Source organism: Apodemus sylvaticus, chromosome 10 (genome assembly GCF_947179515.1).
Source record: "Apodemus sylvaticus chromosome 10, mApoSyl1.1, whole genome shotgun sequence".
NCBI lineage: Eukaryota > Metazoa > Chordata > Mammalia > Rodentia > Muridae > Apodemus > Apodemus sylvaticus.
The window spans coordinates 15,656,940-15,672,954 of record NC_067481.1 but is presented as its reverse complement, the minus strand read 5'-3'; the positions used below and the strand labels follow the sequence as shown (position 1 = coordinate 15,672,954).

Below are 16,015 nucleotides of genomic sequence, written 5' to 3'. Positions count from 1 at the left end.
CTTGCTGTGGATGCCACCTCTGGCACAGCAAGACTATAGTGGCTTTGGGGACGAGTCCAAAGGTCTCTAGGGCCCTTGACCGTCAGAAGCAGGGAGTGGCCAAATTTCTGGGACCACGGGAACCATTCATTTCGAAGATTGTCATCAAGGATGTAATATTCTTCTGGCGCATGACTTAAAGCTGACATGCTGTAAGCTTGGGTACTTTCAAGCAAAAAATACAATTAAGACTCTCCATGAGAGCTTATTTCTATCTCTACGTGACAGAGCCTCATCTGCCGGTCCTAAGAGACACAGCTGCTGAGCCTTTCTCTGATGACTTTCCTCTAGATAGTTGTTTGAGTTTTTTGTTTGTTTGTTTGTTTGTTTGTTGGTCTTTTTGTTTTTCAGGGGCTGAGATGTGGGTTAGCTCAGTGGTAGAGCACATGGTTAGCATGTACGACACCCTGGCTTCCATCCACAGCACCAAAGGAAGAAACTAACTTCCTTAATATAATGGGTGCATGCATAGTAGGGACACTTGTTAATGATGCTTAGTATGTCTGTGCAAACACATCTAATTTCGAGATCTTTTGGGAAGTGGCCACTCCAGATGTCACCAGTAGCGTGAAGGTTCTGACGACCATGTCCTCATTAACACTTGTTATTATCTAGGTGCCTTCTGACTGTAGAAGGTCCAGGAGCATCTATGATAATCCAGAGTAGACACAGTAAGTGCTACACTCAGGACCCAACACCGAGGCAAAACCAACAGTGGTGTGTTCACGAACTTATTTTCAAGGAATAGTGTCTGAAATAATTGATATCCTTGAACTTGTTTAGTAATTCCTTAGTCCCCCGTCTAATGCCAACTGGACAAAGTAGCATGGGTCACAGCAAGGTGCCCAGGGTGAACGGCAGGCAAGGGAGAGGCTGAGACCCAACCCAGGTTGCATGCCTCTCTGGGTAATCACATACACCATTACTCGACTAAGTGGCTTCTTTAGATTTGAGAGGGCTCAGTGTTTGGGCAAGTGGGGGCTGTAGCTCCATGGAGGGGGCTGGAGTTGCTCAGCTTCTCAGTGTGTCCTGCAGCCACTGCATGCAGAGCCTCCCCCAAGTTCTTATAACCTTCATGTACTTTCAGGACTGCACTGCTAAGCAGCTAAAGAAAGCATGCGTGTGGCAGGCTCGAGAGGTACTCATTCCATTGGTCAGCCTCAAGCAGGACATTTAGAACAAGGAAGGAGCAGGAGCAGAGATGTGTGGGACAGTTCAGTAGAATTCAAAGCCCCTTTGATTTCATTGTAATTATTATTATTTTTTTCAGACCTTGCCTCATGTTACCCAGGCTGACTTGGAATTTGCAATGTAGCCAAGGATGACCTTGAACTTCTGATCCCTCCCATTTTCCCCCCAGAAGACCTTAGTTTGGGCTGCAGAGATAGCAAATCGTCATGCTATTTCTTCAGCCCAAATCTTCCCTTATCTGAGATCAGAACTTTACCAGGGAGTCAAGAGATTCGAGAAGTCTCTCTCAGGGTCAGGAAATATTTATAGACTTAAAAAAAAAAAAAAAAGCATTTCCTTTAACTTTTATCTAGAGCCCAATTTGTTCCTTGCTATCTTGTCTTACCAGAGCATAATGTGTATCAACGGACATAAAACTCCACAAGGACTCAGGATCTTCCTTCCAAGGGAGTCCCCGACCATGGCAACAATTGCCTGGTACTGTAGATATTGTATACATTGTCAATTAATGTCGTTTAAGTCGACGGAGAATTTCAACTTGAGATGGAGTCATTAATAAAACTGTCACTGTTTCTTTTCACCAACAGGAGACTCACATCTAGAATGTTCTAGAGAGACCAGGGATCAGGTATCAGGTAAAGGGTTTAGAGTCTACTTTCCTGGATGCTGGGGCCAGAGGTGCTAGTCAGGAAGAGAAGTTAGTGTTGCTTATGAGGTAAGAGGGGGCCTGCAGCCTTGATGTGGGACAATGAGTGGGTAGCTTTCATTTTTATTGTCTAGCTAGCTCTCTTTCTCTCTCTCTTCACACACACACACACACACACACACCTCCATCTCGCCTTTCTCTTCTCCCTCTCTTAGGGCTGTGTGTGCACCTGTGTTGTGGCCAGTGGTGTAACCCTTAGGTAACAATCTTCAGGAACTGTCCACCTTATTTTGAGGCCTGGTTTCTCACCTGTCTGGAGCTCACAAAGTAGGCTAGGCTAGCTGGCCAGTGAATCCCAGCGAGCCCCAGTAAGCTATCGGTCTCTGCTTCCTCAGTGCTAGAATTATAAACATACATTTTATAAATTGCCGGCTTTTCCATGGGTGCTAAGATTCAAACGCCAGACCTCCTGCTTGGATGGCAAGTACTCTATGGGATGAGTCATCTCCCCATGGCCCATCCCCCAAACTTTTTCTTCCTAATTCTCTCCCCTGCTTTCCTTCCCTTCCTCGTCCTCTCCTCCCCCCTCCCCACATCCCCCCCCCCTTACATTCCTCTCCCAACCTGTCTGGCTTGGAACTCAACTAGACTGGCCTCAAACTTGCCTCTCAAGTGCTAGGATTCCAGGTGTAAGCCATTGTGTCTGACCTTGAGATGTAGATATTAAGGTAATATACAACTTCAAATATCTTTTTCTTCGATTATCCGGCTTTTTTTTTTTTTTTTTTTTTTTTAAGTCACAGTCTTTCTACATAGTCCTTGCTGTCCTAGATCTATCTAGCTATGTAGACCAGGCTGGCCTGGAACTCACAGATATCCCCCTGCCTCTGCTTCCTGAGTGCTGGGAGTAAAGACACCTTATCTTAGCATTCTACACTGACAGAGATTTTGCATTAGAAGGCGAAATAAGAATTTCTTCTTAGTGTAGGTCTTTAAAACACACACAGTCCTAAGGAGTCATTGGTTCCATCTGCTTAGATTCTCCAGTCACGCTGCCTGGGCTCTGAGGGCCATGTATGAGTGCCCTACATAGGGTCTGTGGTCCTGCTGAAAGGGTGCCCGGGAGGGGAACTGCAGAGACCACAGTTCTGGAAAAGCATCTTCAGAACTCAAGTGGAAAAAAAAAAATAAGTAAAAGAATCGTAAAGCAGAGAGGCGGAGACAAAGAATCGCATAGAAATAAAGTCAAGAGGATGAATCAGAGTGGCTCCCCAAATATGTGCTGCACAGGAAGACGCACGTGGCCAAGCAGAATGGTGGGGTCTGAAAGAAGTGGAGGAGGCTGAGAGGAAGCGAGTACAAGCCGGAAAGAGCTGGAAACAGCTGCCTGCATCCCAGCCCACGGTGAGGAAATACACTTTGGGCTTTCTGCGTTGCCGCCAGCCGCGCCCTGCACACAGCTCCGCTCATTCATTAATTCAGTCATTGATGGAGCCTCTCCACGTCCTCTCTCAGGCGCGGAATAAGTAACTCACTGGAGAAGCAAGGGCAGGAGGGAGATGGAGCTAAACGCATGAATGAAAGCATGCTTTCTGAATGAAGCAGGAGCTGCTCTTGGCACTTCTAGGGCAAGGAAACGACATTCAGGCTCATACGATCCGGAGCTAGGCTTGTCACAGCAGAGGATATGCGTGCTCTCGGATAGTGCACACGGGAAAGGCGAGGCACAGATTTAAAGAGACAGGCTGACCAACCCCACGAGCTCTAGACTGTGTATAAATAATAGATAGAAAAGAACTAAGATGAGTCCTCAGATTCAGGCACAGCAGGTAGGAGATGATAAGATGGTGCACATGGGATGGGCAGAGGGCCTGCTGTGCAGAGGAAGACCTGAGTTCAGATCCCCGGTATTCACATACAACACCAGATGTGGGTCCCTGCACACCTGTACCGCCAGCACTGTAGGGACAGACAGGACAGTCACCAGGGCTTATAAGATACAAGCCCAGAGTCAAGTTCAGAGACAGACCCTGTCTCAAGGGAATAACATGGGGACTGACAGGATAGGAAACCTACATCCTCCTCATATGTGTTCACACACACACTCGCACATGCACTTTCTTTCTTTCTTTCTTTCTTTCTTTCTTTCTTTCTTTCTTTCTTTCTTTTTTTTTTAAAGATTTATTTATTTATTATATAGAAGTACACTGTAGCTGTCTTCAGATACTCCAGAAGAGGGCATCAGATCTCTTTAAGGATGATTGTGATCCACCATGTGGTTGCTGGGATTTGAACTCAGGACCTTTGGAAGAGCAGTCAATGCTCTTAACCACTGAGCCATCTCTCCAGCCCGCACATGCACTTTCGAATACTCTCTCACACATGTATACACATACACATGCTCACACCTGCGTACACACACAAACACACAAAAAATGGATAAAACAAAAATTTTTGCCTCATCATGTAGAAAATCAACAGAGAAGAAAAGACCTATTTACTAATAAAATTATTGAGGAGTCTTTTAAAGGCATTTTTCTTTCTGGGGGCTCCAGAGAGGTTCAGTGGGCACAGGTGCTAGCTGAGGACCCAAGTTTGATCCCTAGGACCCATATGGTGGAAGGAGAGAACCAGTTGCTGCAAGCTGTCCTCTTAGATACTATGTCCCATAGCACATACTCACAAATTAATAAATACCATAAAACTTTATAAACAAAACAGTCCCCCCTACCCCTGACTGTCCTGTCTTCCTGAATGAGCGACACAGATGAGTAACACTGTTATAGCAGATACTGGGCTTTATCATCTGCCCCCCCCCCCACACACACACACAATGGCTGAATTAATTTTCTCTGGGTTGCTGTACTGGGAGACTCAGGCCTACCCAGCACAAGGCTTCTAGGAATCTTCTGCTTTACAGCTGGCTGATCCTCACAGACAGCCTCCACATGGACACTGCTGCTATCTGGAAGTTGAACGTCCCTAAAAGACCTAGCATTAAAGACTCCCCCACTAGCAGTGTGACTGGGGGTGTGTCCAAATGGGAAGATTGTAGGCAATTGCAGGTATACCCTTAGAGGGGAGAGTGCCACCCTGCTCTCCTCCCTTCTTTTGTGTCTTGGCCATGAAGGGAGGAATTTTCCTCTGATCACACATACCCACTTCGATGATGTATTATCTTACCATAGGACCAAAATAACAAGGCTGAAATCTCTAAAAATGAGAACTAAATTAAACCTTTCCCTCTTCTCTAAGCCAATTTGTCTCAAGTATTTTGACACAGTATTGGGAAGCTAACACAGAAACCTATCTAAATGCACACAGCTCAAATTCCAACCCAATGCGACCTTTACTATGTGTCTTAATGCATTCATTTGCTTAGAAAGCAATCTATCCAGGATCCATACCACCTGAATCTAACGATACCAAAACATTTCAATATGGATGGGCACTCTTGAAAACAAAACAAAACAAAACAAACCATAATGAAGCCTTGGTATCCAAGCAATAATCATCTACAGACAACATATTCGCTTACTGAAGCGGAGAAGGCAATATTTACTTGGTTAGAACTGATCCAGTAGCCTGTGTAGCAGTAATAAAAGCTCCAAGAGAAACTCCTAGAACTCCCCCAAGTCCTTGTAATTACAAAGTTCCATGGGTAAATAAGTGTGGGAGCGTTACAGATTGCAGGTCCCTTTGAATCAAAGGCTGCAAGAACTTTCACTACAAAGAAGCCCGTCCATCTCTTCTCCTACCTAGTTGGTTGAGGGTCTTGTTTCTTTCTTTTCTTTCTTTCTTTTCTCTTTCTTTCTTTCTTTCTTTCTTTCTTTCTTTCTTTCTTTCTTTCTTTCTTTCTTTCTTTCTTTCTTTCTTTCTTTCTTTCTTTCTTTCTTTCTTCCTTCCTTCCTTCCTTCCTTCCTTCCTTCCTTTCTTTCTTTCTTTTTTTTCTTCTGGATTTGGATTTTTCGAGACAGGGTTTCTCTGTGTAGCCTTGGCTGTCCTGGAGCTCACTCTGTAGAGCAGGCTGGCCTCGAACTCAGAAATTCACCTTCCTCTGCCTCCCAGAGTGCGGGGGTTACAGGCGTGCGCCACCACCGCCCGGCGTCTTCTTTCTTTCTTTCTCTTTCTGTCTGTCTGTCTTTTTCAAATTAGTAAATCTTGATATCTTTTTTAAAAAAAGATTTATTTATTCTATGTATATGAGTACACCATTGCTCTCTTCAGACACACCAGAAGAGGACATCAGATCCCACCACAGATGGTTGTGAGCCACCATGTGGTTGCTGGGATTTGAACTCAGGACCCCGGGAAGAGCAGTCAGTGCTCTTAACAGCTGAGTCATCTCTCCAGCCGAGGGTCTTGCTTTCTTGAGACAAGCTCCCGCTCTGTAGCCACTGCTGTAATGGTGTTCATAGCCACTTAATTATGTACACCAAGCTAACCTTGAACTCTCGTCGATCTTCCTCTGCCTCTGGAGCGCTGGGACTATAGGTGTGCGCCACCACCATGTGGTCCGCTCTCTGTCATCTTAACTTGTCACTATGAATGGTTCTGTTTCTACCCAAAGTCTCTGAGCCCCTCAGGACATTTACAGAAGAAATCTGATTCTATTTATGACATCAGTTTCATGCTGTGATTTGTGTGTTCACTACTCTATCATCTGTGAAGGTCGGTCTTCAGTTCTGTGCCCCCCACTGTCTCGCTTATCAGTGCCCTTAACGAGAGGGTTCCTGACTAAGTGAGGCCTCTAGCACCTGCATCTACTGCCCACTTGTTCTCTCCTCTTCTGTGTCTTCCTTTGCTGGATTCTTCCTTCTCCTCCTCTACAATCTCCTTCCCACGTCTTTTTTATTTCCTGGCTTTTGAGACAAGGTCTCCTTATGAAGCAACTTGTCTTAGTTACTTTTGCATTGCTGTGATAAAGTGTCCACAGAATTCACAAGCGAGACCTATCTTGGCTCCCTGTTTTAGAAGGCTCGGTCTGCCACAGAGAATGCATGGCATGGCATTAACAGTTAAGAGGATGGTGGGAGGAGCCTGTAGCAGAGACTGTTCACATAGTCGGGGGCTGGGATGCAGAGAGGGTATAGCAGGGGCTGGGTAGAGCATTTAGAGGTCTGCATCTGGTGACCCTCTTCTGCCAGATAGGCCCACCTTCTAAAGGTTGTCCCCAAATAGAACTCTGTACTCAAACTCAACAGTAGCCCAGGCTACCTCAGTCTCTCAAGTGCTATATATAAGGCTGCCATGGTGAGGCCATACATGGTCCTATTCCTAAAAAAGGGACATCTACTTAGTCATCCAAAGCTCTGCACAGCACTGGATAGTCAGGGTTAACTGTGAAACAGAGACGAAAGTAGTTTTCCTCATCAGCTAACTATGTCTCCGTGACCCTGGAGAAGGGACACTTTGAGACCTTCATTCTTTTTGATTCCATGGCCGACCAGATGGTTCTCTAATTTCCTTCCAAACAAGTCAGCCAGTCCTCGAGGTCTGGTATAATAAACACATCCTTCCCCAGTTTTGTCCCTGGTTCCGTCATTATGTAATTTAGTAGTTTACACTTTGGCTGGGACTCCAAGGCAGGTGTGGGAGGGATCTGTCTCCATGGTGCTATTCCCGGGAGGAGAGCCTATGTTCTCCTCGAGTGACTGGTGACAGACCCTCAGCTGTGACCGTCCCTTACTCACCTGTGTAGGGTTTGTCTAGACCAACTCACGGAGACACAACACATCTTGGGGATCCCAAGGATCACCTGATTCTCCTTAGTTATTAGAATTTGGTCATCCTCTTTCATCTGAGTCCTTAAAATGAGAGAGAGTAGGCTATCCCTCACAGCTGGGTCTTTTGTGGAACAGCTGTTATTTTAACTACCAGACAGGTGTGTCTAGGACCAGAGCTTTGGCTCGGTTGGTGGAGTGTTTGCTTAGCGTGCACAAAGTGCTGGGTCTGACCCCCAATGCTGCATCCACCGGACATGGTGACGCACACCTGCGAGCTCAGGTACAATGGTCAGAAGCTGAAGACTACCTCCAGCTACACAGCTAGCTCAAGGTCAGTTTGACCTACATGAACATAAAGGTGCATCATTTGCCATGGCCTCTTGCATGGGTTCTCATTGAAGGTTAATTTGTTGGAGGGGTGTGGTTACAGCACTAATACATATGCACCCACTGAACCCGGTTGGGCACTGTTATGAACACACTTCAAATCCTATAGGAAGGAAAGAATTCTTCTCCTATAAGAATGTAACACAGAAGTCTTGACACTGCAGGCTTGTCTGTGTTGAGGATTTTCTCTTTCTTTCTATTTTAGTTCTAGAATAAAAACACCACATCCATCACTTCAGATGGCAGCCAATGTCTTCAGGACCTTCCTTTGGGACTCGATAAACTTTAGGAGAGCTGGTGGTTCCGCAGGGCTGGCTAAACGGTCTACTGCCTGGAAGAACGTTGTCACACTGTTCTTGGTGTAGTGTATAATTAAGATTCCCCACCCGACTCCCATCCCATAATCAAGTTAAAGATATTTTTTCCACTTCCTGGACGAGTGACGTCTCTACATAATACACTCCCGGTGATGGAAAAGCGCTTATTTCTTGATAACTGGGATCAGGTTGACCTCTAAATGACCCTACATAGAAAGTCCTCCTGTTTGGGTATTGTCACCAGTGAGGGGCAGGTTCAGGTTCAGGTTCAGGTGACAGGCTGGATGGTCACTACAGCGCTGGGTGACTACTCCCATGCAGGAACACGGGTTTGGTGTTGGTGGGGCCCCAGGGGTTGCCTTTCAAAGAAAGAGGCCTCGTGGCTGTCTTGGGAGAAATTTTGTTTTGGGATGTAGGACAGGAAATCTTGAACTTAAGCAAGACATCAAAAAGAGAGGCAGTTAAGATTAAAGGATCAGGGGACAAGGAGCTCAATTAGACAGCAGTGTAGACGGGAGAAAGGCAGGCAATTGAGAGCATCCGCTGGCCATCCCCGGTGCAGAACTGTGTTCAGCGAGCAGGGTGGGCAGAGGGCGTGAGAACTCGGCCCAGCCCAAGCCGTGGGTGGCGGCTGCAGGATGTGCTATGCAGGCCTGCTGGAGTGCACCTGGAGCCAGAGGGAACATTTCAGATCCCCAGTGACCGGGAAGATGGAAAGAAAAGCAGGCCTATTTTGGAACGGAAAATAAACGCAGACTCATCGGGAACAATGTGGCTTCCCTATGGAGGCTACACGTAGACTCTGGCCTGGCATTCTGCAGCTTTCTGACCTGCCCTCTATCTTCCTGATGATCACAATCCAGTGGCTGTACCTACCCATGGTGCCTAAATCAGCAGCTATACACTGAATTGTCCTGTCCCTGCTTCAATGATAAAGCCCTAACTCCTAACACTTAGAGCTGGGACGTTAAGGAGGAAGTGGGTTTAGATATGATCAGAAAGATGGAGTCCCCAAGATGGAATTCATTCCTTATAAGGAGAGACTAGAAAGCATGCTTTCTTGACCGCCCATGTTAGGATGTGGAGAGAAGTTTATTTGTAAACGAGGAGGAGGACCCACCCCAGGATCAGAGCTAGCAGCTATCTCAATCTTGGACTTCCAGCTTCCAGGAGGGGCAAAAAATAAACATCTGTTGTTTCAAATCGCCTAGTCTATGCTAATTCATCCTAGTGGCCAAGCTCAACATGGCAGATGTCTGCGACGAAAAGCTCTGCTCTCCCCGAGGTTAACGGAAAGGCCACCCCAGTTACACTCCTCTTTCACGTAGACCATATATATTCCAATCATAACATTTATATACAACACAGGTGTCCGCTGAAGTGCCAACAGGCTATCCTTGGCTATGTAGTGAGTTTGAGGCCAGCTTGGGACACATGAGACCCTGTCTCAAGAAAAGATGGACAGACAGACAGACAGACAAATTAGGTAGCAACAACAACAAGCCCTCAAACCCACCATTATCAACAAAAAGCCTGGGGGGTGGGTTCGGCTGGTAAGGTACTTGGCAAGCATTCCGTCAAGCCCTGGGTTCAAATCCCAGTACTAAATTAACTGGGCATGGTGAGGCCTATCTGTAATCCCAGCATGCATTTGGAGGCAGGAGTTTTAAAAAAAGGTCAGAGGGGCTGGAGAGATGGCTCAGTGGTTAAGAGCACTGACTGCTCTTCCGAAGGTCAAATCCCAGCAACCACATGGTGGCTCACAAGCATCTGTAATGAGATCTGATGCCCTCTTCTGGAGTGTCTGAAGACAGCTACAGTGTACTTACATATAATAAATAAATAAAACTTTAACAACAACAACAAAAAAAAAAAAAAAAAAACCAAAAGAAAGGAAGGAAGAGCCGGGCAGTGGGCGCACGCCTTTAATTCTAGCACTTGGGAGGCAGATTTCTGAATTCAAGGCCAGCCTGGTCTACAGAATGAATTCCAGGACAGCTATACAGAGAAACCCTGTTTTGAAAAATGGGGGCGGGGGGCTGGGGGAAGGAAAGAAATATTGGTCTGCAGAGAAGGCTCAGTGGATAGAAAGCACTTGCCAGGCAATCCTGATGACCCCAGTTAGATCCCAGGATCCAGAATGAAATGGGAGATCCAAGCCCTGGAAATTATTCTCTGGCTCCACATGTGTGCTCTGCCATTCACACACACACACCCTCTCACGTGCAAATCATCCCCCCCCACACACACATATACACACAACACTAACGGACACAGTTTCCTCTTAAGAAGGAATGACTTACAGTCACATGTCCAGCTGTCACATTTAACATTCCCCTGCTGTCCATTTTACCACCTATACCAAGCCTGATTGAGCCAGGAGGTGTCTTCCAGGGGTTTCTGTGAGCCCTTGCTTGGCCTTGGAGTTACTGTGGTATGTCAGATGTGGGCTAGATTCCTGCAATATATGTTTAGCATTTCTTTCTCTCCCTGGATCCAGACGGAATCTCAGGGTTGGTTTTTTGTTTGTTTGTTGGTTTGTTTTGCTTTTTTGTGTGTGCACTGGTTTTTTTCCATTTTATTTAATTGTTTATTTTCTTACTTACTTATTTTATTTTGAGACAGAATCTTACTATGTGGACAAATGGCCTCATTCTCATTGCGATCCCCCTGGCTCTGACTCCTGATTAAAGGCCTGTCCCATCACACTTGGATGTAGAATTCTCAGTCTTTATAAGCTAATTATCAGACTTGAGTTTCTATGATCAGTTGTGGCACACAGCTACGACTATGTCCCATAAATGTAGGACATACTGATACTCTAAGTTTATGTATATGTTTTTGTTTATAATTTATTTATATTTTATCTGAAAATTCAAGTGTAACTGCAGCCTTTCCTTTCACCTACTAAGGCTAACATAACAGCCTTACCTCCTGGCACCATGGATCAACCTCAGCCTGAGCCTACCCTTTCCCATCACCTGCACTGGGCACCCTGCAGACCGTCTCTGAACTCAAAGCTCCAAACCAGAGGTCAAGGGTCTTCATTCCCTGTTGCAGTGGCTAGTTGGCCCAGAGTCCCCCACATCATCATTGCTTCTTTCCTCTAGCCTGCTCCTGAGCCGGCAGGCAGCTCAGCTGAGTCCTCTCTGACCTCTAGAAGACCCCAGGACTTGCTGACAATGCTAAGCTTTGACCAGGATGGTCGCGTGCTGGCCACGAGATTATGATCCCACAGGGCAGAGATGATGGTGCCAAGAGCTCTGGGTGCCATCCAACAAGATGCTTTGCACACTTGGCTGCCCTATGAGTGACTGCTGACCTCAGACAGAGAGACAGTCACCCAACAAATTGAGGAAGAAAGAAATTTGCAAAAGACATGGGGGTAGAATAACGGGGGAGGAAAGGAAAATGTTGAGTCAGACAGAAAGTCATATGGTGTGGCACTGGACAACTAAGATGGACTTCCTCTTTGCATACTGTGCCCCCACACCCAAATTTCTTGAACAGGAATGTCTCACCAGAGTTGCAAGAAGACTGGGGGGCAGAGGGGTGGAGGCTTGGCAGAAGTCCCAGCCAGGGAGAAGCCCTCAAGAGGAACTGAGGAGCCTAGGGGAAGACTTCTAGGCCGCACAGGACAGCAATGTCAAATGTTGGCATTTAATTTCCGGATCTGTAAGGGAGTTTTTAGATGGAACAGAGAGGGCTGGGGTAGCCCTGAATGTGGGTGGCACCCATGGGCTGGCTTCTAAACAGACTAAAAATGACAGAGAAGGCTGAAGACCAGCACTGGTTGCTTTCTGCACTCTGACAGTCGGCACGACTCGACCAAGCAGCTTCATATTCCTGGGGCCACGTCTTCCCCTTCATGATGGGCTGTGCTCCCTCTCCCTGTGAACCCAAATAAACTCTTCTTTCCTCAAGTTCCTTTTTTGGTCCCAGCAATGATAAGGTAGTGAATACATATTCTTTAGAAATAACACAGTACCATCATTCAGACTAGCATTCTCTGGCACTATTATCAGCGGGTATGGTGGTGCACACCTTTGAGTCCAGCACCCAGGGAGGAAGCCACCTGTAGGTGGATCTCTGTTCAGCCTCGTCTACAAATCAAGGGCTATATATAAGACCCTGTCTCCAAAACGAAACAAAACAAAACAACAACAAAAAACACAACCAAACTAAAAGAAAAAGAAAATAACAAAATAAATCAAAACCAAAAAAACTATCACATTCACATGTCACATGGGGTCAAGTCAAGGTGGTTTAATTCTAATGTTCCAGGCAAATAATTATCTTTGTGCATTTTTATTGCCGTTTTTTGTTTTGTTTTTGTTTTTGTTTTTGAGACAGAGTTTCACTGTAAAGCCGTGGCTGGCCTCCAACTCAAAGATCTGCCTGCCTGTACCTCCCAAGTTCTGAGATTAAAGGCTCAGGCCACCAAGTCTGGCTTTTTGACACTGTTTTAAATGTAACAAATCTCTTTGTCCACATCACGACTGATTTCATCTCAAATGCAAGGCACAATCTTTCAGAGTGGGAAGAAAGAAAGCATTAACTATTCACCCTCTCAACAGTCCTTCCATGACTGTAGCTGGAGCCCAGTCTGTCTTGATTGGCTCGGAGCTTAGTTCCTAAGTAGAATCCATTGGGAGAACAGAAGCTTCCGCTACAATGTTGCAAAGACCAGCAAACATGTTCTAAGTACTGACCTAAGTACTGAAAGACCCAGCACTAGGCTGAGATTTCAACTTTTCAGCACAATCACTACAACACTTTCATGAGACAGTGAGAGAGCTCCCCCACTTAGAAATAAGGAAATCGAGGCCCACAGGGAGGCCGTTTGGAGGCACTGGCTGCCGGATTCAACCAACTCCAAAGTACACCATCTTTTTTGGGAGTGCAGTGCATGGTTTGTATATATGTGTGTTTGGGTGCCTATGTGCTTGCAGATGTTCATGAGTAAGCACGTGGAGGTCAAAGGTTGATGTTAGCTGTCTTCCTGCCTTGCTCTCCACCTTATTTGTTGAGACAAGGTCTCTTCCTGAATCAGAAGCTCATCGATTCAGTCAGGTTGGACAGCCGGTGAGTGTCAGGGATGATCGGCCTGCCTCCCCGCCTCCCACAGAACTGGGATTCTAGACGTACACCACCGTGCCGAGCTTTTTCACTTGGAGCTGGTATCCGGGCTAGGATGTGAACTCAGCTCCTCATGCTTTCGAGACAAGCATTTACTAAAGGAGCTATCTCCCTAGGCCCCCCAGTCCACCCCGTGATGATCATTGAATATCCAGAGAACGAGGCTGGAGAGATGACTCTGCGGCTGAGCTGCTCCTGCAGGATCTATTATTGGCCCGAGTGTCCATACCAGGTGGCTCAGAACTGCCTGTAACTCCAGCTCCAGAGAATCTGCCATGTCTTGATTAGTGATTGATGTGGGAAAGCCCAGCCCACTGTGGGCGGAGCCACCCTGGGACAGGTGGTCCTGTTGTGTATCAGAGTCAAGAGCAGCAAGCCAGTAAGCAGTGCTCCTCCTCCATGGCCTCTGCATCTTTCAAATTCCTGCCTCGTTTCCCTTCATAACTGACCGTGACCAGTACGCTTAAGCAAAATAAACACTTTCTGTCCCCAAGTCCCCATTCATCAGTGTTTTGTCTGTCTGTTAGGATGGGAAGGAGTTCACTTAGTTTGTCAACCACTAGTATGATCATTTGCATATACATCTCCCCCACGAATAAGCCCCTCCATCAACCAAAACCATTCTGTCTTTAATACCACATTGCAAGAGACTCCTTTATTAGAGCGAACTCTTACCAGTAAAGCAATCAGGCTATAAAAAGAATTGCAAGCCCAAGTTAATTATGTAAAGTGACTATTAAGGCACTTTGAATTACATTAATATTCTTGAAAAAAATGAGAACACTTAGCTTATTGAATTATATATATGTAAAATTATATAATAGCCTACATTTAAATATTTCTGATTCTGAATTATTCCACTTTTTAAAAAAATGACTACATCAATAAGACAAATATGAAGAAGATTCTATAGGTAAAATATTTTTGAAAATTAAATGAACTTACAGTGTATTCTGATTCCAGGCGTTCGGATGGCAAAGAGGGAAAAGAAAAAGAGAAGAAACCGAGTTAGACCAGGTCAACACAACACAAACCATACAACTAATAGTTGCTGGCAAGATATAAGTATTAAAAATGAACAAAAGAAACCGCCCAAAAATTAGATTTCTGTAAAGACTGAATGAATGCCTGTGTTTCATGACACTCCTGCAGTTGGTAATCAGGCCAGTTAGACAAGATTCGATTAGCCTATAGGTTTGCGGCTAATTAAAAACCCAAGTGTTAGCATTGTAAAATCAGAACAAAAGGCTAATAATTCCAGTAGAACATTTCATTAACCACAGAGGAAAATTTTTCAGTGATTTTTCTCTTTTTCTTCTTTTTTTTCCTTTTTGCATTTTTTAAAACAATCACAAAGAATTTTGCAAAGATGCTGAAGTGGGGTCATGAGACCCCAAAGTATCTGAAGGCTGCAATACAAACGTCAGAATCTGGGTTGTGGTTGGGTGGGTGGGGGTACTGTGTCTAAAACAATATTCAGAACAGAAAGCGTTATAAAGAAGAGGCATTAAAGATGTCCACATCCTCTGAGAGGAGAGTGAAAACTCTGCAAAATAGCAACAACCCAACTGAATAATTTGTTTGTGGACAAACTATAGGGGACCTTTTGATAAGAAGACCTTGGGACAGGACCTATGGAGACATTCTGCCCCCACCCAGGGAAATTCCATGACTGCCCAGCCCTGTACTTGATGCCGGTGATTGACCAGTCCTGAGACGTACCTGTGATGGTGTATGGGTAATAATTCCATGCCTTCTCAGTCACATAAAATATTTTGGGAACAACAGCTCTGGCCCAACTAGGCAGTTTGCTGAAAAAGAAGAAGAAGAGAAAGAGGGAGAAGAAGACGAAGAAGAGGAGGAGAAGGAGGAGGAAGAAGAGGAGAAGTGGGAAAGAAAAAAATGTAGTTAGAGTCAGTCCAGGCCTTACTCGACTTCCAGGATATAACGCACACTATTGCTAAGGTTCGGTGACCTCTCTTCCTTCCCCTCCTCCCTTCTCCAGCTCTGGGATATTTCTTGGAGTCAGTAATTTTCTTGGATATACATCTGTGTGTGTGTGTCTATGTGTGTGTGTGTGTGTGTGTGTGTCTGTGTGTGTGTGTATGTGTGTGTGTGTGTGTGTGTGTGTGATGCGAATAGGTGCCTACAGTGGACAGCAGAGGGCACTAGATCCCATGGGGCTCAAGTTCCTGGTGGTTATGAGCACCCTGATTTGAATGTTGGGAACCAGACTCTGGTCCTTGGAAGATCAACAACACTCTTAACTGAATCCTAGTTTTATTTCTCCCCAGCGTGCACCAGGATAGCTCAGCTAGGATGCTAATGTCCAACCCTTCCTCCACCCCCATGATCAGAGACAAGGAGATCACAAATCATCAGCTTCTTAGTCCTCCACGTCAGCAAAGAATATCGAGAAGCAGTTTGAAGGGACTGGGGAGACAGGCCAGCCTGTGAGGTCTCAGTGAAGTCTGAGGATGTTTGATGCCCAGCATCCATGACAGAAAACCAGAAACGGGCTTAAAATCCCAGCACCGGTGAGGCAGAGGCAGGCAGGCCCTTGGGGCTGG

At 45.7% G+C, this 16,015-nt stretch overlaps 1 protein-coding gene across 1 annotated transcript in view; it reads right to left on the bottom strand.

Moving 5' to 3' along the window:
* The window catches only part of Pitpnc1 (phosphatidylinositol transfer protein cytoplasmic 1), a 258,738-nt gene that overhangs the window by 92,403 nt on the left and 150,320 nt on the right, over positions 1-16,015 (bottom strand). The window contains exons 3-4 of the mRNA XM_052197031.1: positions 15,168-15,256; positions 14,391-14,398 (exon numbers count right to left, since the gene is read on the bottom strand). Of these exons, the coding sequence (XP_052052991.1) occupies positions 14,391-14,398; positions 15,168-15,256 (97 nt within the window). The remainder of the gene's footprint in view (positions 1-14,390; positions 14,399-15,167; positions 15,257-16,015) is intronic.